Source organism: Clarias gariepinus, chromosome 21 (genome assembly GCF_024256425.1).
Source record: "Clarias gariepinus isolate MV-2021 ecotype Netherlands chromosome 21, CGAR_prim_01v2, whole genome shotgun sequence".
Taxonomy (NCBI): Eukaryota; Metazoa; Chordata; class Actinopteri; order Siluriformes; family Clariidae; genus Clarias; species Clarias gariepinus.
Window position 1 is genome coordinate 16,788,916 of NC_071120.1, and position 27,418 is coordinate 16,816,333.

Below are 27,418 nucleotides of genomic sequence, written 5' to 3' on the forward strand. Positions count from 1 at the left end.
TTTTAAATTTTAACTTGATTTTTTGAGAAATTACACCACCTCTGTAGCAGTAGCATTAGAAAGTAGCAGGTGTTATTTGTTTAAGTGTAAAATTAGAAAATACAACATCCATGCTAATGGAAAGAAGACATTAAAGACATTAGATTATTTAATTATCTACTTTTACAAAATAATCTTTAGAAAAGTCTTGTGAAATATTTTAAATAATTTTTAGAGGTAAATGTGTTCACATCACAGGGTTGAGTAAGTGAATGAAAATTTTTATTTGTCATAATCTATAACAAATGACTTACGTAAAAGCAAATATTGCATTTAGTATTTTAATGATTATATTTAAACAGAAATAGTTTATTATATTTAATAAGTTAAATAATTAAATTTGTTAATTATAATTATATTTTATAATTCTAAAATATTATTATTATTATTATTATTATTATTATTATTATTATTATTATTATTATGCTGTAAGTTGTAAGTTTGTTTATTTATACATTTTATATTACATACATATTTTTTTTATTAAATGTGATTGAGACACAAATCACAAATTGGCACCTTCATCGTGGAATCTGAGCACTGCAAAAAATAAATAAAAATAAACAGACCCCAATCTTTTGTGTAACCATAAGGGCAGACATTCAGTGAAGAGGCCAGCTGCAGACATTTATGGCTATTGACATGTAAAGCCGGTTGCCATGCTGCCCCCACAGTCTATTTACTTCTATAGCCACTTGAATGAAACAAGAAATGCAGTAACCCAGCCCTTACTGCTCTCAGGCTCAGGTTCCAGGGCTTACTGCATGTCCCAGGACAGTCTGCATAGCTCACATGTAAGAAGGGGCACGGAGGTGGCATGATCTCTTCCAAGCTATGAAAAGAAGGAGTTCAAGTTCTTACCAAGTTAGAGAATGCAAAGTCATGATTAGACACGCCAGGATTGTTTGTAAGCCCTCATGACTGGAAGTGTTGAGAGGAGAGTGTGATAACTTGTTTTTTTGGCATTGTATTTAAAGTTCTTTCCTTCCACCAAAAAGGTTTTGAGGGATATTTAATTATATGTGTGTGTTTTGTTTTTTTAAATAGACTAACATAGTTCTTGGCAAATGACAATGACAGTGCAAAGTCTTGGTCAAATACATGCATGCAAAAGATGGTTTTGTTTGATGTTCATGTTTACAGATTAAGCCCGAGCAGGGTTAGCAGCCCAGCTATCCGATTCCGCCTACAGCTGGTAAACAAAAGTCTTTGGTGGGACCACTTAATCCCTGTTGCATTCTGTTCAAGAGGAGATGATTACAAGTCACTAGAAGTTCACATGTGACATATATGGATTGTGCACAGTCACATTTATTTTCGGCTTTGCATTCACTCGCCTTCAGCAGTATCAACTTTCTGATCTGGTCCAAATGGCGTTTAGAATGTAGCAGTATCGTGATATTCATGCATGATATGTACACAATAACATCATATTTTATTTGTGACAATATGGTGTAACCATGGCTTGTGTTATATTCCAATGCTAAAAAGAGAATGGTATGAGCATGTTAAATACTTATTTTGAGAATAACAAAAACAAAACAGCTTAGCCCAGAATAAAGGGTTGCTGATTGCAAATAGAAAGCTCAATAAACCTGAAACCAGAAACAGTGTTGTCCACAGGGTCCTACACCCTATAACCCTGATATTTTAGTACCTTGTCCTTTCTATTAATGGAAAACAAACGAATAATGTGCACATTGGTCCAAATAGGGCATAGGTCTTTTATCTGGATCTCTCTCTCTCTCTCTCTCTCTCTCTCTCTCTCTCTCTCTTTCTCTCTCTCAGTGCAACCCATTCTAGGTACGAGAGAGGGTAATATTTTCTGAGTACAGCTAGACCACTTCCTTTTTTTAAATGTTGACCCATGTTGCCGTCAGTATCTTGGTTGTTAAGCCTTGATCTCTATCACCCCAGACATGAGATCAGAGAGTATAGTATGAACTCAGAGTGCACCCCTACATACTCATTTGTCCCCCTCGCATCACCCCCAATGCAAACAATGCTCATGAGAATGAAGCTGATGTTAGTTCTGACATTCCATCACTAATCCAGCCCTTTCTGGCAATTTTTTAGCATTATGACAGGCGGTTCATGTTATCACCTGTTTCAGTAAGTAATTTAAAAATAGCAGCTTAATAAGACTGAGATTATGTTGCATTAAAAATTTCTCCAAACCCAAATTTGGTCACCCTTTGCTCTCCAAACCATATGAGCATCTCTTTCTGTTTATTGTTCAACACTATCAGTAAAATGGGCTGGGGTTCAGTATTTTTACTGCTGGAAAATGTACAATTAGTTGTGAGCAACATCTTGCAATGTTCATCTTAATATGTGGTTGATGTAGGGTAAAGCCTGGTAAGAAATCCGTGTTCAGATGGTGAATAATAACCAAAAAGTGACCTTTTGCTAACAAGTGTTAATGAAATTCTGCATGCATTATTCTTTGAAACATGGAAAAGTAGGCCAAACTCCAACAGATTGCATATTTTACATCTTTACTTATTGGTAAACATCAACTTAAGCTCTTATCAGCATCAGTGTTCTTTAGACATACACTCATAACGCAATGCAGAGAGGGAAAGAGGAACCATGTAGTGGCCAGAATTGAAGAAGTCCCTTTTGATCTTACATAAAAGCAAGCAAGAGCAGAGGTTCTAATAAAAACAGGAAAGCGTCTTTGTTCACGTCTTGAATAAAAACAAAACTGGTTCTAAAAAATGCCCAGAGAAGTTAATTAAGTAACATTAAATCCTACTTCTCTGTTTTATAATAATTCATGAAAACTTTCTTCACCTATTTTAAACCCTTTGCTATAACAGCCCATAACCATAACGAGCCCTGAGTTAGATGTAACGGAGCCAAGCTCAGTTTTTCCATAACATCCGATACTTTTAGAAACCCCTTGCCTCACTGGAAAATTAATTTGTTCCCCACAAGTCACACAAGGAGGTGACAGACTTGGTGATCACTGTAAACAGCTTGTAACCTAATTTGACCTGGTTTTATTAAAAGGCTGCAAAACCAGTAAACTCTGCCACTTTCCAGTGGATAGCATTTTACATAGTCACTGTGTGGATTGGAACACAATCATACCCTTTATCTTCGAGTATCTCAGGCTTGCTGTGTGGTCTGGAACAGGAGCAAGGTCAAGAGTTACACTGAGGCTGTCTGTCATAACAATGTGTGGTTATGTAATGGGAACAAAGTTTTTGTGCTTTGGGGATTGCAATTGTTTTCACCCTTTTCACCTAGCTCAAGTTTCAGTGGAAGATACTTTATGATTCCACACAGCTCTCTTCCAAGAAAGAGTAACAGAGTCGCTATTTCTATTTTTGTTCAAAGAGGAAAACTATGAGAACAGCATGTGCATGCACGTATGTATGTATGTATGTATGTATGTATGTATGTATGTATTTGTGTATGTATGTTTGTGTGTATATGTGTGTGCATGTATGCTTATGTGTATACATGTATGTTGGGAAAAAGAGATTTGAAACTGAGGATAACTTTAGTTCAGTTGAGTGCACTACGTGCCATGTGCACAAAATTGTGTACACAATTTATTTTTATTTGAATTGCAATTTCTTGTAGGATAAACTTTTTATGCATTTTAATTTCTTGCTTTCCTTTTCCTTCTCTGCATGCAAAACCAAATAGATTCAGTTTCTGAAGTCCATGTAATACTGACTGCACAAATTCCAAAGTCCAGCCAATAGACTATCATTTCAGGCGTCACAGCACATACTAACCCCAGCCTCTCTCTATGTGAACTATGCACGTCAGATTTTTGACACACCAGTGATTTACTACTGGTAGTATTTTCATTATAATGATTGTTACGCTTTATGTGTATTTTGTGAAACAACCATTTCGATTATATTTGACTTCATTTCTCCATTTGTTGTTTTTTTTTGTTTTGTTGATCGTTGGTGGATATCCTTTAGTTCTATTATTCTTCTAATCGTCTCATTCTTACAGTACCTAACTTTTCCTGCACGTTCATTCTTAATGTTTATAGAAATGAGTGCATCACAGCATTTCCCCATCTCCTCATTTGCATTTTTCCAAGTATCTGTCTGGCTCAGCTGTGCACTGGCCCATTCCAACAGGGTGATTTAGGGACAAGAGCACTTCCCTGACTCAGTTCCCAAATCCCAAACCACTGTAAATCACAGAGTCTCTCTGTCTAACCTACTGTACACTCAAGAAGAAATCCAACGTCACCGAGCAATCACACCAGCTTGAGTCAGCATGGTAAGCGGCACAGCAGGAATGTGTTACGAGTATGGCCGTAATGCTACCATGGCTCACGCAATGGACTTCCCCAATCTACATGCCAACAAGCACATCCTGCCAACAGGCTAGTGCACTATATATGTGAATGTCGGGGAATCAGAGCTATTTCTTTCTACCAGAGAGGACAGATGGGTAATGTTTCACTGTCAATCATTCATTCTATTAATTTTATCTCATTAGATTTTGACAGACTACATAAGGCTGGGTGGAAAGCAGACACCTAAGCCTTCATGTAATGCGTGTTCACACTTAGCACATAGTGTACCAACATTTTTTTTTAAATTAAAAGAAAAAATATACATATATCTTGTTTTCAAATCGTTTAAACTTCATTTGGATGTTTTTGGAATCTATGCATCTACAATAATATGTACATTGAACTATATGCATCAAAGTAAGCATATTGAACTGCACCCAGTGTGGATTTAAAATAGTCGTTGTCTTGGTATATTTTACTATATCTAAAGAAAAAGTATCATCCATTATAATCCTAGTTCGCTTACAGAAAGGTTGTAGGAAGTGGAAAGGGAATAAGGGAAGAATTTTTCAATTCAATTATTATAAAGAATTCAATTCAATTATCATTGTCACAAAGCAGCTTTACACAATCAAAAGAATTATTTAAGTTTGTATGCAATGTGAATGTGTAAGAATAAAAACGGTCAGATAGTCCCTGACGAGGGCAACAGTGGCAAGGAAAAACTCCCTGAAATGGTAATAGGAAGAAACCTTGAGACGAACCAGACTCAACAGGGAACCCATTCTCATTAGGGTGAAACAGAGAGCAGGAATTGATCTGCATTCATACTGTGTGTTAGGCAGGTCAGCATAACAGTTGATATTAATTGATGTTAACATTTAACATCATCACCCGTCTTTTTCTTATCTTACATTAGCCAGTTTATATGTGAAACTATGCCCACTGCAGCCTTCGTTTCTTGTGCTGGTTGACAAGAGTGGAATCTCATATGGCCTTCTGCTTTTGTAGCCTCACCACCAAGGTTCCAAGTAGTTTCTTCTGAGATTTTCTATGAGCTTTTCTGTTAAACACAGTTGTAACATGTGGCTAATTGACTTGAAATATAACATTCCTGTTAGCTCTAACCAGATTGGCCAAGATGTTTAAAATCATAGGTTTATACCTTATTCCTTTTTTTAATCATTGAAGACTTTATGTTTCCCCAATATATGTGACATACTTGTGAAAATAATGTAAGAATGATTACGTTTTGCCAACACATTAGTACCAACTTTCCAAAAACAAGGTGTCCCAAGTGACTTATAACTGCAACATACTTAGCTGGATTGTATACTAAAAATATATATAATGGGTATTTAGTAATTTCCGTTATTATTTGCATATTAAGAATTTTGAATGAAATTTAAGTATAGTAAAAGTTTATGGAACACAATGTGACAAAATGCCTTCTAAATGTTGGATTTGTTTTCCTGATCATAATAAATCCTTTGGATGTGCTTGAATGAATGTCTGTGATGTTCTTGTGGGTTTCAGGTTTGTCAGTGTGCCAGCCAGCGTGCTTTATACACTTTCACCAGCTTCTTGTACTTGGTGTGCGTCCATTCACCTATTTATCCATGCACTCCTTCGTTTTAGATCCCTCATGGTCATTTGCGTGGTAATATCAGAAAAGATGACCATGACCCAGTGGAGTGTTAGAGAAGGTGGTATGATGGTGGTCAGCACTCCATGCTCCACAGTCACTGTATTTCCTCCCACAGTCCACAGACCAAATTGCCCATAGTGTGTGAGTGAGTGCTCACCTGGTCCAGAGTGTACTCCACCTAGTGATAGGGAGGCTGGATCTTGTCTCCAGCATTCACAAAAAGGATGATGTTGGTTGAACTGGATGGCTGTGGTGACAGGTTCCAAGGAGGTCAAACGGTGACTCCAACAAAACTTTCCTCCAATTAATATATGCCTTCTTTAAACTAACTATTAAAAATTATTAATAAGGTCTAAAATGATCCCACAACACTAAGGATGTTCATTTAACATCATATGAAATTCTTTCATAGAAAGCTTCATTAAATATGTGAGCAAAGTGGAATAACGTTTCATACATTGGGGTTGTTATAGGTTTCTTGACTGTATAATCATACTGTATCATAAATAATGAATAGATTTCCTGAATAAAACTCTTTGAAATGTCTTTGGTTTTCTTAGACCACATTTATTTCTGAGAAAAAAATCAATGATCAAAAACAAAAGCTTCAATTCACTTCCTGTCCTGTTCCGAGTGTTTTAGGCCACAGTAATGTAAAAGATATGGATCAAAAAGCCTAGTATTTGGCCATTTATAGTACCGTGAAAAAGCTTTGAGACACCCCTCATTTATTTATATTAAATAAAAGAGTTAAAAAAAAAAAAGTCCTTCAGGAAGTCTGGATAACCATTCCTTAAGATTATATTAAAATATCCATAAATGTCTGGCTCTTTGAAAGCAAAATATGAAGAACTGAGGGGTGGCTCAAGACTTGTGCACAGTACTACTGTACACATCGCAACATTTTTTAAAGGTTGTCAAAAAAAAGGCAAATTCAATGTGTTAAGTCAGAAACAGTGCTAGTATGGATTTGAGACAGTGATAGAGAGTAGGGACTTGTACAACAGGTGTCCTCATCTTGGTGGCTTGACCTATGCTATGAAGTGTAAAAGATTAGGTTAGGTGTTCTTGGGCCAGGGTTTCATCTGACATACTAATTTAATAACTGTGGTTACTATTTGGCCTTAATGATGTGACAAATTTAGCAATATAAACCGATGATATAATAGGGACACTGGGTAAAGTTAAATTAATGATTGGTTAAGTTACTAGATTAAATTTTGTCTGGATGATTCAACTTAATTCAATTTCACTGGCATGTAATTTCAGTTTCATTGGCATTTATTCAAATGCATCGCTAAGAAGCAAGCGAGGGTGATGGTAGTAAGGTAAACTTCCTTGACCTGGCAACTATTAATATTGTGTGTATTTATAAGCAATATAAGCAATAATCATACTAAAAAAATCTGGCATCTTTTTAAAAAAGATAAACAGCATGGCTTTCAGTTTGTCTCGTTCTGAATTTGAGACCGAAGTTTTATTATAGTTTTTCTAAACATTCTACGTTCATACTGTACATACTTATGACCTTGAACCTTTTCTTATAGAATTGTCTTTCTCCTCTTTCCATTTTAGTACAGCAGACTTAATTCTAATATAGAATCACATGAGACACACTCATTTAAATCCTTGGGCTTCTCAAGAAGTTGGACAAAAACTTCACATAAATTGTTTTTCCTCAAAAGCATGTGAGCGATACAGTACATGACTCACTCAAGTTCTGCAAAACTGGAAAACACTACGCAAAACTGGTTCAGACTGGCTGGCTTTCGAAGTGAGAGGAGAAGGTTGAAGATAGAGAGTGTGACATACAGAGAGCGAGTGTGTAATGGAGAGATAGAGGCTACTTTGTTTCCACTGCGCATGGCCCGCTGGCTCGGTGCCATGCTGGTGGGAATGTCTTATCACACCCAGTGCATGTCTTCTGCTGTGTCTGCATTGCTACCACATACAGACTGATAAATAACGAGCTGAGATTATTATGTAAGGTATTTACAGAGTGAGAGGAGACATGGGTTCTTCCCAGGTTCCTTCCATCATTAATTATACACGTTACTGATGCCGATATCAAAGACTTCTCTGTCTGGGCACTGACTATACATACCAAACCCAATTCTTTTCTACAATGCTTCTCAAAGTGAGGTTTGCAGTGCCTCGGGGAAGCATGCAGTGGTGGAAATCACGACCCACTATTATGAAAGCTGTGGTTATTGGATTATTCGCATGGTCAAGGTAAAAAAAAAAATTGCATTATAAATAATGTTTACTTGGACCTTATATGTTCTACAGGGTGAAAACAAACAAACACCATGCATTTTGTTGTTTAACTAGAGCATATGGTTTACTGACAGTGACTGTATTTTCCCCCAATATAATGAAATCACAGTTTTATAAATCCATTACATTTATTCTTGATGATGGGTTTCAGAGGGAAAAATCTCATTAACCACAGAAGACTGTAAGCAAATAAAATGGTAATATTTTAAATAATTTAGGATTGAGACATTATAAAACAGTTTCAAATGCTCAATTAGCAGCAGTGTCTGAAAGAGTGGAGACAGATAAGCATTGCTGAGCCAATTTATCAGGTACCTTCATTTTTTAATGCTTAACAATGTGGTAACGATGTCATAATGATTTTGAACTGTGCAAACCAAAACCTGTAGCGATATTGTAGTACAGAAAAGTTATAAGCCACTAATGCTACTGTTGGCCCTGGGAAAGACCCTTAACCCAATGCACATCCAACCTCACAAGGGGAAGCAGGACCCACCAATGAAAAAGGATAATTTAGGGTAGATTGAGATGGGGTTGTCCAGTAATCTGTGGATTCGCACTGTGCCCTACCCTTGATGAGGATACCTTTTTTTTACTCAAATCAGATTTTTTAGGGATTGTCTGAACACAGAAATCAGTTTTGTTTTTTTTAGGGGTTGAAAAGTCTCTTTCATATATATAATAGTTATGATACAGTATATATTTGATATATGTTCATGTAACTTAAGTGAGAATGGTCAGATCAGAAATCACACCACCTTTTGCCTCTGCACATGCATAGGATGTTGATGTCATCAGTCAGCACCAGCAGCATGGGGATTTCATAGCAGTGCAGCATTAGCTGCTAAACCAGCAAGGCATCTGGTTTTCTTTCTCCTTCTGGACCTCAACAAATAGAGATGACTAACTGCTTGACATCCTCCAAAACAAAATCCCAAGCATATTTTTGCTGAAATTACATTAATTGTCCATTACATTTAAAATGACTAAGTGGTATAACACATATAATGTTAGCAAAGACTCTTGTAAATAGCATTGTGAACTGTCACGACATGCAAAGCTGATCTGAAAAAAATTTGGAATTTAACTATGTGGCTTGTAACGTGAATGTAGCCCAAGTTAGCTAGCCCAGCAAATGTTACCTCTCTTCACATACTGTTGATAATAAAGGTGGTTTTCACTTCTGCATACTTGCAATGCTTGAGTGTTTAGGATTATTGTTTAAAATGTTTTTTTTTTCCCCAGATAACTTTTTTTAATGAATTACTCTTATATATTTTCCATAAGATTACAAATTTTCTCCTTTGATACTCTTTTTGGATAGTTTCTGTTAGTCACTCTGGATAAGGGCATCCACCACATTCCATAAATTTTAATGTAAGTGAGCAATTAGCATTTAATTCAACCAGTTTTCTTTGATTACTACTTATACTTATACTTTTATTTTGTACTTTGCCCACATTTTGGTGCTCTGTTAGTGGAAAACAAGCATGAAAAGCTTTAAAGCTTCAATAAATAGCAAGACTATTATTGCACAAATTTAAAGCAGGAGTCTGCTATCTGAATAGTTTTATAAGTAATAGATAAAACTATATTAAGGTGGCCTTTTCAACTGTTCTTACAAACGAAGGGATATAAACATTTATGCCTTTCTCCTTGTGCACTAGCTAGGAACAGTTTCGCCAGACACTGTAGTCTGGTTATTTGTATAGATGATACCTTCTTATGACCTTTGGCGACCTGCTGTCTGTGAACATCAAGCCTCTCATAATCGTCTGCACATTTTGGCAAGCTATACTGCAGACAGACCCGTCTCCTTGAGTAATAAGCTATGCTTCATAGTAAAGCCAAAGTCAGAAACCTGTGCATCCTAAGTAAACGATATGATTCAGCACAATACTGTTGACATTATTGATTACAGGTTGATGAATTGATTTCTAGATTTAAAAATGATGCATCACACATAGATATGATATAAGAAATATAGTAGATTTGCAGATAGATAACCCCTTCCCAAACCAAAGACAGCACTTATCTAAAATATATTGATCTTTTCAGTTCCAAGAATTCTTTAGTAGTATTGTAGAGTTAACTATGGTTTATCATTTGAATTAATACTTAATGTATTTGTTTACATTTATTTTTGTAGCCGTAGTAAATATAGCAGACTTATAGGCAGTAAAATGGAGTATATTATGTGCAGGCATGTGTGCATATGCCTAACCAGCATGCTGTCTCAGCTGAAGTATCAGCAGCAGCAGCACGCTAAGCTCAGGAGTCTTCATTGTGCAGCTTACTTACTGCCTGCTGATTTGTGTATTATCATTTGAAACTGATCTGAGTGTGTGAGTTTGTGCAACTTTACAGGTCGTGACCTACTGACCCCGATGCAGTCTGTTTGCTTAGGGCAGTGGCGCAGCATAGAATCATCAGCCAGAGGAATAAAGTAGGATACATTATCATACTGGTAAAGGGTCTATGAAGAGGCATAGCAGCAGCTTTGTGAATATAGATGATGCTGTGGCAGAATAACATTAGTAATGACAACCTTAATGGAATTAAGTAGTAATTTTTATGTAGAATTTTTTTTTATTTATAAACATGTTTTTTTACTCTCATAGTTGTGTTCTCATTGTTATTCTGCACAATCAAAAGTCCCATTCTGACCTGAATGCCACTTGGATTTTTACAGCTCATCTGGATCTCACAACACCTAAAAGTAGCCACCCAAAATGTATTGGGAATTGGAAAAGAGAGACAGATTTATCTTGTTTTGTTCAGCCATTGTGTGGGAACAAGGTCACCATGTTGTGCACATATTTCTCAGGTACCAACATTAACTACTTTGTAATCCTACCTTTCCCTCAACAATCCTTTGCAATGCAGCTTACACAAGATATTTTTTACATCATAGGCAGACTATCTGCTCTTATATTTGTTTTTTTTATTTTTTTATTATTATATCTAATTTTGATTATTTTGTACTGAAGGATTTTTAAAGTAACCCTTTTGGGGTAAAAACTGAGCCTATGGCAAGCCTGTGATTAAGTCCTTGTTAATGAGGAAAAGTATTTTAACTGATTGTTAAAATTATTTACTTATGAATGAGAACTTTGCTGGATGTTTAATATTAATGCCTTTGCAAAACAAGCCCCTATGGATGAACAACCACTGCATTATAATATATCATTAATAATATTACACCATATATATAATAATAATAATAATAATAATAATAATAAAGTAGTGGGTTAGTAATGGCTGTGGTGATGTCACAGCAGAATCCATGATTTAAAAAAATGAAACAATTACCTTGACACACCTATTTGAAGCACTGTCGTCTAGCCCTTTCTCAGTGTCAGTGTCTGGTTATAGGACTGCTATTTGCTGGGTATTTTTAGTTGGCAGATTATTTTCAACCTAGTAGTGACATTATCATGACATTATCATGACATTAAACGTGCTGGTTCTTTTCCACTCGAACCTGCGCCATACTACAGTGCCACTGAGCTCTGGATTGTTTCAGGGGTGTGGATCTTTTGGCATCATGAACAAATACATATAGTCTTTCTAGATAACCAACAAACAGACATAGACACATGCACACAATCGCGCTATTATCAAGGTCATGATTATAAGCCTCTCATTATAATACTAATGAACTGTGGAACAGCAGGTTTGTGGTCGGAAGGATTTTGGTAAGTAATTGCTCAAACACATAAGAAGCGTCACATGGTATTTAGGTCTGAATAGTCACATGAGTAAACATGTAGGTTTTGAACACTTGTTATGTTGCCTGGTTATATATTATTGATTTATTGTCACATGATATTTTACATGAGATTTTTTAACATTAATTTATTTCTATTAAAATAATTTTTTTTTTAAAGATTCATTTCTTTTCTTATGTCATTCTATTTTATTTCTTAGGATCATGACACATTTTAACTTGATTTCAGGGCATCAACTTTTTGCGTAACATTGTTCACATGTTCCTCTACATGGGATGACATGGTACTCACACAAATACAGACTGATCACATGATATGCAATTCTGTAAGATTTACATCTGATTTACATAAATACAGCACTGTTCCATAAGGCATAAACTACAAACGCAGTCTAAAATATCCACAGCCCACGATAAACTGCCATTTAACCCTGACTGTCTGGTTTTACTGAAAATACCATTCGTGTAATTCAGAAGGTAGTCTACTGAGATGGTAGAGTTTTAAAAGCAAACAATAACCTGCAAACATAACAGCATGAAGATATCTTTTTTACAGGTTTATGGTGTATTTTAAAGATAAAGAATGATTTTCTGATATAGACTGACAGGACAGACATTGCAGCCATGAGGCTAATGAAGTTCTTAAGAGCAGGATACAAAACAAAACTGTTGAATGTTGGACTAACGGGTTCAGTGGGATCAAACGAAATCTGAACTCAGGTCATGCCATTTAATTGAATAAGTAAGGGTGGATACGAAAATTACAGAGATTTGAATAGCACACACCTTACATTGAAGTGTTTTTTGGACTTGGGTTGGACCTAGATGTCCATCACAGGCAGATCTTCCAAACAAATAGATTTCGCCATAGCCACAAATAATTGCCTGGATTATTTTATGATACACATAAAATAATCTGTGTACCTGCATGATACAGAGAGAGAGAGAGAGATGACTATCAAAGCTTTTGGAATTTACAACGACACCGTTTCCATAAAGTTCAGACAAAGAGCTTGCTGTATAATGGTGGCTATTTTGAGGAATCTAAAGTATATAACAAACTTTAGATTCCTCAAAATAGCCACCATTTTGTTTTGATGTCAGCTTTGCACAACCCTGACATTGTCGCAATCAACTTCAACAGGGTCTGGAATGAATTTTCCAACAATCTTATAGTGGTGGCCGTATATGTTGAGCACATGCAAAGCTGTAGTATGCAAAGCTGTCAACAATACTAAAAATTATTAATGTATTAACCTACTGTACTGTGGAAAGTCTTAAGCTATTTCTCATTCCTTTATGTTAACTGATATTAAATTATGTAAATTAAATTGAATAAATGGGAACAAATGTTTAACTGTGACAGGCTGCAAAGTGCCTAAAGATACAATTAAAAAAATATGCTTTATGTAACAACCTCAGCAGCAACCTCATTTCCCCTCTCGTCTGACCCAACCTCTCAGCATTCAGAGTCACAAGCATACTAACCGCTGGCTTGATCATCTGTCATCATCAGAACATGTTTTTTACTGGTTTATGTCTTAAATTAGATGGATTTTATGCTTGAATGATTCAAAGATCGCTGCGAGGCTTAACAAACAAAATGTTCCTCTAGTCAGGAACAGGGACTGAAAATAGGAGCCATAAATGTCTTTTTGCACTGTACCGTAATTAAATTAAGAGTGGAATTTCCACTCAAAATATGTAAGTTAAACAATAATAAATAGTGGTAAACAATGGTATATTTATACAAATTTATGGTTAACGCATAAAATTGAAATGCATACTAAATAATTTTCAGAATACATTTATTGTACAATAGATATAGACATTATATCAATATGTTAAAGGCACAAGGGCCAAAATCTTTTTGAGTAAAAGTGACCATTTAGAGAAAATGGTGGCTATTTTTAAAGAATCTAAAATATAAAACAAAAAAAATTATATATAGTCATTCTATAGATGATAAATATATAAAAATATATAGTATATATATTTGAAGTACAAAATTACACTTAAATAAGCAAAAATTATCTGGCCTTTTTAATAAAAAGGCTCTGCTTTTTGAGGGCTGAAAAAAATTATCACTATTTTGGGAAAATGTGCAAAAACATAACCTCAACCAAAAAAAAAAATTGTTGTTATTTTTAAAATTAACATAATTTTTTAAATTATTTAGACATTATTACATTAACATATTAATATGATAACATTATGCTTCTATTTATAAGTTTTGTAGTGACATATTATTGAATGTAGAGGGATTTATGAACACCAGTTGTGCCTGAAAAAAAAAATCTTTATGTGGAGTTGGAGAAAAATAATATCCTGTTGTATCTTCTCTTGGCTTTGGCACAGGTTACTCATGCTGATCAGCCTTTAGCATTATATGGTGGATGAGTCTTATAATAACACATCCTGTACTCTTCACTGACACATTTTCCTTTCTAAAAAGAGAAAACGCTGCATCAGCTTTCTTATTGTCTTTAAATAATAATGTGGGAAAATGTTAGCCAATGTGTGCCACAAAAAGTGCTGATTTGGGGGGAGAGATCCAGAGGCTATTTGATGTCATTATTTCAAGTTTGAGAACAAATAATAAGTTACGCAGCAGATGTTCAACATGATGAGTGTGCATCGCGTGTGTTAAATCCTGCATCTAGTTTACTGATAGGCAGTACTGAAGGGCTTGTGGTCTTATTCTTATTCATAGAGGGGGTGTCTGCTTATTATGTGTGTGAGGAGAGAGAGAGAGAGAGAGAGAGAGAGAGAGAGAGAGAGAGAGAAAATATTGTCTTTCATCCACCTCTGGACTGCCAAAAAGCAAACACAGACACCCGATCCATCGCTGAATCATGGCCAAGAAGTGGCTTTGGCTTCTAAACATGAGGAGAGCTTGCATTTAGGAGTTGTTGACTCTGAAATCTAAAGTCAATCCAAGGTCAGAGGCTGTTCTCCAGGCAAAAAAAAACACACTTACAGCCAGCTGTTTCAAATGGATGTGCAATGTGCAGTGCAGAACAATCGTTCAATATCACTAAGAAATTGCCCACATTCATATAGTGTGAAACCTTTAAATGACTCAGCATTTAGTCAGGAAGCTGGTATTACATGTAATTTCTGTTTTTAGTGATCTATTTGTGATCTATTATTAAATATATCTGTTCTCAGAGATCTGCTGTCTATTCATTAATAAACAATGTGTAACTAGACATGGTCAAATTATAGAGACTGCCTATGGCATCGCAATTATAGCCCATGGTCATGTTTGGTACTATCAGTACTTATCATCGCATTCTGTTGCAAGCCTGTTAATGAATGCTTTTGCTTTCCAGCGGTAGAAAGCTACTTACACGTTCTTAAGTTGTTTGCTCATAGATCATGCGTTTGCATGTTTTGCTTCAGTCGCAGAACCAGTTTACCAACTGACAATAGCAGCCCATATGACTAAACATAATCTATTCATCATCTTTGGCTGGGACATTTGAGGTCAACAGGTACTTGGTGTAACATGCGACGCACAGGATGAAAATATGCCTGTACAGCAGAAGTCTGTAAAATGCAAAAGATTACACAACACATGTTGAGCTTTTTATGTGAGGATGATCAAAATGCCCACATAATTGTGGTGGCACATGCAGAGATTTAAAATATTTAAAAATGAAGATACTGTTTCCATAGAAAATCAGAATGCCTATGTAATCGCGTGCCGTCACCTAATCTCCTGTACCGTTTGTGTAAACAGAATCGCCTAGCAGCAGATCCCTCCCAGGTGACAAACTTCTTCTGTAAAGTATTGTGCTGGATGTTTTGAGGAATTACTCAAGGTAATCCTTCTCCATATTAGGCAATGCAGCTACTTCATAGACCTACTGGAATGCATTTACTATATACTATACATTATAAATTAAAGTAACACCAAACAGATGACACAGAAAACCTAAGTAAAATTCTTTATTATTATTATTATTATTATTATTATATGTTACACAAAACAAGCAGCTGTAGTCCAGGGCCAGAATGCCCATGTGCTTCTTAACCTACAATACTTGATATTTACATTTGTTACAAACTTCACAAAATGTCCGAAGTAACAATTCACATATACATATATATATTTATATATTTATAAAAAGATCAGAAGTATTGACAAAACTCCAGGTATAAAAAAAAACAATTCTGTGAGAAATTAAAACTGTGGTACATTTTAGTGCAAAGGTGGTACCAGTACAAAAATACTGCTGGCTGGCTTATATGGATTCAATATAAAGGCAGCGAGGTTACAGGTGTGTGTCTGCGATGGGAATGCGCCGGAGCTCAACAATCTGGGAGTTGGCCACGCTCGCACCATCGTGACTGCCGTGGATCGACTCGCTGTCACTCAGATTAAGACCAGAACCTGTGGAGTTTGACACACAAATACTGTTCAGAGCTCAATGGCCACTTCATAGACCCACGTCTACACTCTTAGCTAAGTACAGCTGCACTTTAATGGTATGCGGTTAACCCATTCTTTAATGACAAAGACACCAGTGATAAACACGCATCCATATAGTGAATCATTATTTATATTTATGTGTGTGTACAATATATGAAGATGTATTTGTATTTGTACAGTATAAATGTGTTTGGATAAATATGGATGTTAGTGCTTTTCTGTCCTTAAGTTTTTGGGGAAGAACTGAATTCCCAAAACATTAAATTTATCTATAAACATTGATATTATGACGTGAATTCAATTATTAATAAAACATGAGATCATAAGCATAATTTGCTGTTATATAAGAGGAATAAAATGCTTTGAGACATGCTGGCAAAGGAAAATAATCGTCATACCAACCCATGTTAATTATTACAAATTATTAATGTATGGTAACAACATACCAAATTAATGCTAATAGAGCTTACCCTTAAAGGTGGAAAAGTTGTCCAAATAGTACCAGTCAATAGTGTGGATGCATCTTCCAATTCAGTGTTTTTGTTTGTTTACAGATTTTTTCCCACATTATAGCACAATACTATGAAATTACACATAGGAAGTTATTCAATTAAGTAACAATGACCCCAACTGTCATTTATTGTTCTTTTCAGACACTAAGGTCAGCTGTTCTGGAATAGTTCTTGCAAGAACAGTATTGTCAAGAGCATTTGCTAAACTCATCAAGCACCATGATGAAACTGGCTCTCATGAACAGCATCCCAGGTTAGAGGTACCAGCAGATTAGTGCCATTAATAGCAGACACATCTCAATATCAAGTCTTCAAGGGGGAGTCTTGCATATTTTGGATGCCTTCAGCATTATTTTACATTGTAGATATAAATCAGGAAAGACCATGAAATTAGGTGTGTCCTGACTTTTGACTGGTAGTTTACAGTATGATTGATATCACTTACAGGGGGTAAAGTGGGATTTGGTTGGTGGGGGGAACACAATGTAATGGTACGGCGGGAAAAACTACTCTCATAAAATAATCCAGTTTTCTGCCATGATTTTAGAGACATTAATGTACCCACAGTTTTGAAATGAATGAATTTCGATTGTATGAGCCTAAAAGAAACCCAAGCTGCAACCAGCCTGTAAAACACGAAATGTTAATTTTGCTTTATGATAGTATGAACCAAAGATCATAGACCATAGCTATCTGTAATTTCTGGTATGAACTGCCATGTGGAAATGACTTGGAGTGAGGTCAGGACTGTACGGGGATGTGGCGGTCCCAGCCAAGTTCCTGTAATGTGTGGTGTAAGTGGTGCAGTGAGCAGTATGAGGTCATGTCAACAACCCTTAGGTAATCAAACTTGGCAAACTTTTTTTTGTCTGTCAAAGAAAAGGGCTATCAAAGGAGTTCCTGGGAGGCCAGTATTGGAAATGATGTCAAGCAGGTAATCTGATCATAGCCCCATAACTTTCTACCTTAATAGAAGCACTAGTTAAACGCAGGGATAAGTACATTAGTGTAGCGTAGTGTATATAGAGAAATAAAGGTAATTCTGAGCTCTCAAAACTGTTCTTTTATTCTGCACCAAAAAAAAAAAGTCCTGGTTTAATTTAAACACCCCTCATACGTTTAATGTTGTAAAACATCTGCAAAACAAGACTCGCTGAAGTTGTTACATGACTAATGGAACAGATTTAATATAAGACTTATACTGTAACAGAAGGGACTAAATCCTGCAAAGAAGACTGAGCTTTCAACACCAGCTAAATTAGCTCAGAAGTTAAACTAGCCTCTGACCCCACTTAAGTGTTTAGAGATAGACAAAGGTATGCAACTTTCTTTGAATATTAACATGAAAGACGTGCGGTTTTAGAAGCTTTATGTTATTTGACTTTCATTTCAGGTCCAAACACTGTCCTGCTTTCAACGCGTCATCAAGTTTGGCGACTTGGAGAAACAATTTGGATGCGATCGCTGGATTAACCTTTGAAATGCTAAAGCCTATTTTCATCAAATGTGTCCTTGCATTTATTTATGAAGACACCCAGATGGAAATTCATGGATCTTTGACCTGATCTGATGAAAGGGCGAGCTGCTAAATGGCATTAAGAAACATTAAGCATTGGCAATGTTGCTAAATTTGTACATTAAAAATGCTGCTGGTCAAAGTGTAATTACTCTATTATAGGAAAACAGTGAAGCTGAACAATAATATATCACAGGAATCCATAGTCTGCTGTTAAGCTAGTTTATCTCATAAATTACAAAACCAAACTGGTTTTCTCCCTCGCTAAACTGAATGTCAACACATTTTATTATGTAGAGGTATAACATAGAATAATCCTGATGCAGTATGTGGTGCTTTGGAAAGAAACCATACCAGTCTTTAAGGCAAATATAAGGTCATCAAATTCCTGGGATTCCTCATCTTGGACGAGATTTGTGTTAACGAAGCCACCTTCAGGAGGAAAAATGTCGCTTTGAGGGGTCTCTTTAAACACACTGCCGGGTTCACTGCTGGGTCTTAGGGAAGCTCTTTCCCAGTCTGCCGAGATCTGGAGTAAAAGGGATAAACATACCATTTATTAACCCTCCTGTTATGTTCTGGCTCCAGGTATAGCATTAGAGGTCGCAGACTACACCTTCAGCTGAATGGTGTTTATATAACTTTATATAACTTGATCAGATAGGTAGATGTTGGTACCAGTTCACAGGAAGCCTACACACACTCATTCATTCAGATAAAAATGGAAAGTCAAGCTTTAAGAGTTGCTCAGAGCTGTAATATAAATGATTCATGCCTGATTAGCATCCAATTTCATACAAATAAAAACAATATTATCGCTACGTACATTATAAGCAGACTGAGGAACTACTATATGTACACATTGGTTCTGGCGGTTATGTGAACAATCAATCATGTAAAGTGATTTTAAAATCAGTTCTCTGTCTTTTTCTGTTTATTGATGACTTCACTTTTCTTGTCAGAGTGGCAGTATTGGCAGTAAAGGAAGCACAAGCCACTTCACTTTTTCCATGTGCACAGCACCAGAATCTGGTCGAAAGGTCTATTAGAGTAGAGTCTAATCAGATTGTCCAAAGCTAAGCAAATTAAGGGCTGCCACATTTATTATATTCTTTAATAAAGGCTAATCAGGCTGCCAAGCCTTCCACTCCACCACCCACTATTTATCCAGCATTTGTCCTTCTCCCCAGGGTGAATATGATAACCAAGAGTTTGTAATCCTTATAAATGGTAAGTCAGGGTGTCCCAGTCTGATCTAGCCTTTTACACTAAAAGGGTAATTGGTTTATTAGACTGAAGCAAAGAAATCATGCACATGGCCCTTTTATACCCATAAGAATGCCTGTCTTTGACATATAATAGTATAACATGTTTGTTTAATTATTTTCCAAAAAGAGTTGGTTTTATCATTCACGACGTGTCGAGTTGATATTAAATAGTTCACTAAGGAAGGGAACATTGTTTCACGAGTCAGTCTTATGAATGCTGCAGCTTCAATTATCCTAAGATTTACAGTAAGGGACTCTCTGTGTGTGTGTGTGTGTGTGTGTGTGTGTGCGTGTGTTTGTTTACTGCTGCATTGTAAATATGAAACTGAAATCATACTAAACTGAAAATGAAAGCTGGGAAAGTTGGGAAATTCCCCAAATGTTCTTTACAGACTATAATTATGCCCATTTGATCTGCGCAAACATTATTTTGCAGTGTTTCACAGCATAGTTGAGTCTGGTTTAAATCGAAGGGATAAAATCTGGACCCATAAATGAAAATGACCTAATCAGGATTTTTTTTCCCTCCTTAGTGACTGAATAGATGCCAAGTGAGTTCATTCACTGATTAGCACCTGTGTGTATTTACCAGCAACATATTTAGAACATTACGCTGGAATCAACAAATCAGATAGCAATCAAGGCTTTCTGGGTGGCTGAGGTATGTTACTGACCAATGGCCTTTAGTTATACAATCACATGTTTTCTTTTTGTACAGCCAACTAAATGTGTGTTGAAAGTGTGAGATATTTTATAAGAGTCCAGCTGAAGACGGACAATGAATTGTTGCGAGTGGTGGAAAAATCGAAAAAAGTTGCAATGGCCAATCAGTGTTATCACTGGTGAGTTACACTGTTTTTTTTTTTTTTTTGCATTAGCATCGATATTGATTATAAAATATTTCATTACATCCAGTAAATTGAATATTATGTGAAATTTCACACCTCCTCCATGGCACTGATGAGGTTTTGTGTAGACTTGCTGATCTCTCCTCCCCCCACCGTGGCTGCCCCGCTGCTCTGAAACACTCCGTCAGCACCATCGTGGCCGTTCATCTCCACTGTGTAGGTTGCCTTGGCAGGCCAGCACAGCTGGTTATGCATGAGGAAGTAGACAGCAAACACGTACAGACCCTGTAGAAACAAAGTAACATATTCAAATGTTAAAAAAACCTACCTCACCTAACAGTGCAACAACACTGAAAATCTTCCTTTAAAGACCATCTGTGCAATCATCCATATTTACCTTGCAGCTACAGAGCAAAGATTACAAATCACACGGCGAAGAAATTCCTCAAACAAGATTTTGCAACTGCATGACGTCATTCCCATCAGTATGACATAATTGTTAGTTTATAAGGTCATGGTTTACGCATCATTTCAGCCATTAGCACAGAACTGGTACCAAGTCAGCTCATGCAGATGCAAAATACCTCACTTCCACTAAACATTGCAGCATGGCCCCAGTTCATGAAATATAGGCAATGCAAGCTATGTTATAAAAGGTGCTATGGGCTTAAATGTACAGTATGGTGGTTTTAAATTTCAATGCACTTTCACACCAATGTTGTCAAGAAGTACAGCTGCCTGATCAGCTTATTTCAGATTTCTTGGGTTCTACTAGGATTCCTCAAAGACAAAGAAGAGGTTGAAATATTTTTTTCTCACAAAGTATAATAAAAGATGGAAGAACCTTCCTTCTGAGGCTTTATAGTGTATATGGCCGAATTTTAAAAATTCCCTCACTCCATTGATTTTAGTCTTGGCCCAGAGAGTCTGGTATGGCCTATATATTTTTTAAGGTTGGTTGGTGGTTCGTTGGATACTTACACTTTCTTAGCTTAAACCCTATGTTGGATGGTTTGACCTACAGTGCATATTAAGTAGAAAGGGAGACTCAACGGCAAAACAAAAGAAAAAAAAAAAAAAAAAAAAAAGGAATTTCTGAAGTGTCAAAATATTTTCCTGCATTTAGGAAGTTTTCTAATATTCGAAGTACTTAATAATGTACAATGACAAAAAGGCATGGCATGGATTCCTCATGGAAGTATAAGGAATCATTTTCACACATGAATTAGCCACCATATTGTGTGCTGTATAATTTTATAATATTGATTATAAAATATTTCATTACATCAAGTAAATTAAATATTATGTGAAATTTTACACCTCCTCCATGGCACTGTGCTGTAAAAAAAGCCGAACAAAATATTAATGTGCAACTTTTTTTGGCCAGAATTTTTTTCCCCAATATTTAATCTCCTAAAAACTCTGAAACCCTCTTTGATTGAGAAGCACTCTGTTGGAAATGGACCTTTATGTAAAGAATTTAAGTTTAAAGTAACTCTACATACACACCATACTTTAGTTTTCATCTTGGGAAAAGGAGCATAATAGTTGCATCTCGTACAGTATGGTAAAATGAAACTTTTAATGGCTTTACATAGAACCCTATAAAACAGTGGGCTATTCAAAACAGCTTATAGGTGAGTCACACTCATACTGGCAGAACTGAAAATATCATAAGAGAATGTTTAAGGAACAATTTTGAAGAGTGTATGATATCTCTATTACCCCTTTTTTCTCTGAAAGCCTATCTGCTAAAAATGATCACTAAATCGAATTTCTTCTGGGGCTATGGTGGTGTAGTGGTTAGCACTGTCGCCTTGCACCTCCCTGTTCTCCCCGTGCGTGGTGGGTTTCCTCCGGGTACTCCGGTTTCCTCCCACAGTCCAAAGAACTGCAGATTAGGCTAATCGGCCTTCCCAAATTGCTCGTAGTGTGTGTGAGTGAGTGTATGTGTGAGTGAGTGTATGTGTAAGTGAGTGTATGTGTATGTGTGAGTGAGTGTATGTGTATGTGTGAGTGAGTGTATGTGTATGTGTGAGTGAGTGTATGTGTATGTGTGAGTGAGTGTATGTGTGAGTGAGTGTATGTGTATGTGTGAGTGAGTGTATGTGTGAGTGAGTGTATGTGTATGTGTGAGTGAGTGTATGTGTATGTGCCCTGCGATGGATTTGCACAGGGTGTACCCTGCCTCATGCCCTGAGTCTCCTGGGATAGGCTTCCAATGCCCCGCAACCCTGAATACAGGATGAAGCGGTATAGACGATGAGTGAGTTAGTGAATATCTTTTGAGACATTGGTTTGATAATAATATTAGGCATGTTTTAGATTTTCTGATTTATTCAACCATTAAACCAGTATTATTATTATTATTATTATTTAACCAATACCCTTTACAGTATGTGCTATTTTCTTCTTTTCAGTTTGGACACACAGGTGTGTATGTCCTTTCGGTGTAAGGTGTAACAGTGAATGCACATAGGCTTGCATTATCCCTGTTTATTGCACCCTAAATGACTCAAAGGGGTATGATAAGGTGTGTGGGGTGCAATTAAAACTCTGATCCAAGCAAATTAGCCCACAAATGACTAGAGGCTATCGCTGCATGCTTAATTACACTTGTGTGTCATATCATTAAGTCTTTAGGTCCAGCGGATGGGTCAATACGTATAGAAACAGAACACAAAAGAAAGTCCTAAGGAGAAGACAAACAGAACAAACACATGCTTACGTTAGGAAAAACAGGACAGGCAACTGAATGAAGATGGACTCATTTTTAGATTCTGAGTCCAAGAATAAGAAAGGAAATCTAATTGTGCCCCCTTGGTCCATCATTCAAAAGCCAGTTTTATGCTGGTAATGAAACTGTACTGAGTTGTTTACTGACGAAGCAAAGACCGAGTCTGGCAGTAAATAGTGTCATGGCAATTCAATTATCTACATATTTATCACATGACATTTTCCATCCTGGATCTGGCCCTAAGTGTTGGACAGAGATGGACATGGGTGTGGACATGCATTTATTTTATTTATTTTTTAAATCAGGGCCGAATTTGCTAATGAGACACGGCGATGGAAAAACAGATGTATTGCAAACCTGCATCTGTGCCTTTTACTACCACTTGGATTCATTTAAAGCTTAGGAATGCAGCACATCGCTTTTATTGGTTCGAATGACCGATTCGATCTGAACACACTTACATTGTGTTATTGACAAAAAACACAATACATACTGTACATAACCAACACTATTATTTTAATCAAAGGGATACGTTCAAGTAATGTTTGAAAAAAGATAAAAATAATAAAAAATGAAATAAAATGCACATGCACAAATGCATCTTTCACATTTACCATGACACATGTAACCCCTGGCACAATATCATAGGTGCGCTTTCTTACAGGCTTAAACACTACCAGACCAAACGGCAACATTAAACAACCTACTAAAGTTAACGCAACAGGGACACAAGACAACAAGATCAACATGGAAAAATCGGCGTCACGGAAAAAAAAAGGCTTCCATGAAAAGAGAGAGGAACGGAAGTGATTATTGAAAACAGACTCAAACTGCTACAAGGACAGCAAGAAAAGTAACTTAAGTAATATATTGGGGCAAAGCTGAAGAGTTGAAATGTGTCCAAAATGTTTTTTTGTATTCCAAAAATACTTGAACATTTAGTCTTAGTTTTGCAGTGTTTTTACTGCAGCCTGAACTGTACTGGATCGCTGCATTCTTCACATTTCAGTCCACACAGTGAATGTTTAGATATCAGTGCAGACATTTTTCGAATGTCGTTTTTAAAAAACACCCAGACAAGACAAAACAAATGCTGTTATAGTTTTTGGCATCGTTGCTGCATCTTCCTGCACGAGCATATGCTTTTTGGTAGAGCAGTATAACCAGCTGTTACTACTTAAAATTCTGAAGTCACATATACAATATAGCATGGTGCAAATAACTATGCATTCATAAGCACGTTAAAATGTTTCAATAACTTCTGATCTTAAAGTGAAAAGAATTTTTAGATAAAGTTGGATGTAAAGTAAAGTTTGCAGTTGTTAGTGTACTTTATAACCTGCTATGCATCATCTTTCGCCCTTTGTCCCACAGCAATCTTTGAGTAATGCCCGGACTTATTCCAAAACCTGACAAACCTGCCTTTATTGATGGACACCATCTGTCTCCATCTGCTATGTCTGTGTGTGTGTGTGTGTGTGTGTGTACGTGTGTCCATATAAGAGTTTGGTGTCAAAACAATTCTTGCTTCTTGCATAACAACAGTTTATTCATGACATCGTGAATTATAATCGTAAATATAATGTAATATTGGGAATGTGAACCTTATTGGTAAATGGACTGATGATGAATAAAATTCACATTTACAATATCACATTATATTCATGATCATAATATCATGAAGCTGATAAAGGCACAGTGTGTTTAAATCTGCTCGTCTGGTAGAATCACTTCATAAAATAGTCACCTGGTAAGCATAACAAGGCAGCTGAAGGTAAAATAAAGACTTTATGCCTTACATCTTATTATTATTAATAATAATAATAATAATAATAATAATAATAATAGAAAAAATTATATATTTGTGATACAATAATGATCAGGAGATCATTTAAGGGGTTCAAGTCAATCCAGGACTTGGGATGAAATTTCTTATAAAAGAAAAAAATATATTTACATTGAAAAAAAAAAAAGAAAAAAAGTATATATATATATATATATATATATATATATATATACAGAATACTTCCAAGCACAGTATGATGATTAAACACAGTCACTTAGAAATGCAGTCGTTCCTGTTCAGCAAGTGAAACAACTGATCCTTTAAAAATGAAAGAATAACTTGTCGCCAACTTTTGTTATTTGTGGACTACGGTACAAAGAGAACCTTTATCACAAGTCCTGTTTTGACTTGAACACCCCCAGTCCCTTACAATGCCCCTACAATGTTACTAAATAATAAACATACAACACAATCATTTCTAGTGAACTCCAATATTATTTGCTGCCTTGTTTTTCACTATACAGTAGCTTTCAATGCCTTTTATTAGTGCATAGTGTCATGTTTTTCATTAATAAATGAAAAAGTGAAGTGCTATAAAGCAGATCTGGGTCAAATACTTCGCTTTTTATGTAATTAGTGATGGATACATCTCCCTTGTGGCGTCTCATTAGACATGCTCGCTCACAGATGCACTGTGTCTGAATGGGACATAACTCAGAGAAAAGAATGCATGAACAATTAGAAATGTTAGAAGGGTGACTGAAGGGTGGAATTCTGTTCCTGATGGTGCTGAGTCTAGTTTGTTTTACCTCTATTATTCTTTTGCTGGCCTAATCTGTGTAAATAGCCATAGCTTTATATTGTATCTTTGTCGCAGGCTTACATGTGTTTGCATGACATAATTTTTACAACGGTGGAACAATTCAATTTGATTGTAAATGTAAATAGGAATGGTTAAGATACTGATATGAGGACATGCAACAGCTTATTCATCTTTTGAAACTCACCTGTAGATTCTGCTGACATCAACTTTCTCCTTATATGAGGATCATTGTAAAACTCTCTCTCAGTATGCAGTAGCTTAAGGAATCAATATTATGTAAGAGTCCTCAGTGAGCCACAGAAAAATCGACAGGATAAAGATGAAAAAGAGATATTTTGGCTATTTTGTTTCGAAATAGGGCAGGTTTAACAGAGTTTGCATTGCAATTTTTAATTTGCGGTAAATTTTAATTAATAAGATGATCTGAAATGTAGCACAGTGATTTACTTTTGCATGTAAAGACTTTTTGGTTCGCAGATGCTGACACATATCATGCCTTATCAGTCTACCTATAGTACTGTACAGTAATAGTTCTTACACTATAAGAACTATATGACTGTACATTTGGCACAATGCTTTATCAGCTGCTCCTTGGTACCAGTGCTAAAAATTAATACAGCGCGAACACATCGATAAGGTAGACTGATAAGATGGGACGAACTTTACAGACATAAAGATATCGAAGATCTGTCATTCTGTGAACTACAATATATAACAAAAATCATTTCCTATCCCATCCAATAAAACCCTAAAAGACTCTTGCATCTGAAAAAGAAAGTAATTAGGCAAGATTTTAGATGTAAAATTTCACATGTACTCTTAATGTGAGAAGTGAAAAATAAGCATTGAAATGATCAATGAAGGATTATCATGGATTACCACCATTACAGGTGAGTGAATGACAAACTGACAAAGTCAAAGGTCAACAGATGGCTGAGAACAGCTTGTTCCTTTGCTTATGATGGATAATGGATGATACTTACCAACAAGATGTTGAAGATAACGAGGAGAATCAGCATCCAGAGATATCGGTACGCCATGTGCAGGCCAGCCCACAGACACACCAGTGAGACCAAGGCATACAAATACAACACCATGGGAACCTCTGAAGAACAAACACAAAGACACACTTGTAAACAAATGCTCAGAAGACACCTCACAAGATTTTAATCTGTTCAAGAAGTCAACATGTACTACAGGAAGACAGTTAGGCAGGCATGGGCACAGGTCCACGACTTTGTGCAGCAAACTGGCCTGGCATACCCTGGTATTTTATTTTTCCATAGTATCCAACATCTTCTGCTTTGGCAAAGTGGATGAGCAGGAATTTTTTATGGTCCTGGGACTGTTGCCCATAATGACTGGCAAGGCAAGTGAATTTATTAAGTCCTTATTAGAAGGCTTTACTCAAGAGCTGTGAGGCTTAGCCCAATGTGGACAATCGATCATTTGCAATTTTAAATCAGGTTATCAAGCAAATTAATACATATCCAATTGTTTTAGTGGAGGTTAGCTTGTAA

The 27,418-nt window shown here is 36.1% G+C and overlaps 1 protein-coding gene across 1 annotated transcript in view; it reads right to left on the bottom strand.

The window, feature by feature from the left end:
• Positions 1–15,959: 15,959 nt before the first annotated feature.
• Positions 15,960–27,418, bottom strand: part of adgrv1 (adhesion G protein-coupled receptor V1) — a 116,074-nt gene continuing 104,615 nt past the window's right edge. The window contains exons 86-89 of the mRNA XM_053481342.1: positions 26,882–27,003; positions 20,649–20,837; positions 18,791–18,965; positions 15,960–16,369 (exon numbers count right to left, since the gene is read on the bottom strand). Coding sequence (XP_053337317.1) covers positions 16,251–16,369; positions 18,791–18,965; positions 20,649–20,837; positions 26,882–27,003 — 605 coding nt within the window. The 3' untranslated portion in view covers positions 15,960–16,250. The remainder of the gene's footprint in view (positions 16,370–18,790; positions 18,966–20,648; positions 20,838–26,881; positions 27,004–27,418) is intronic.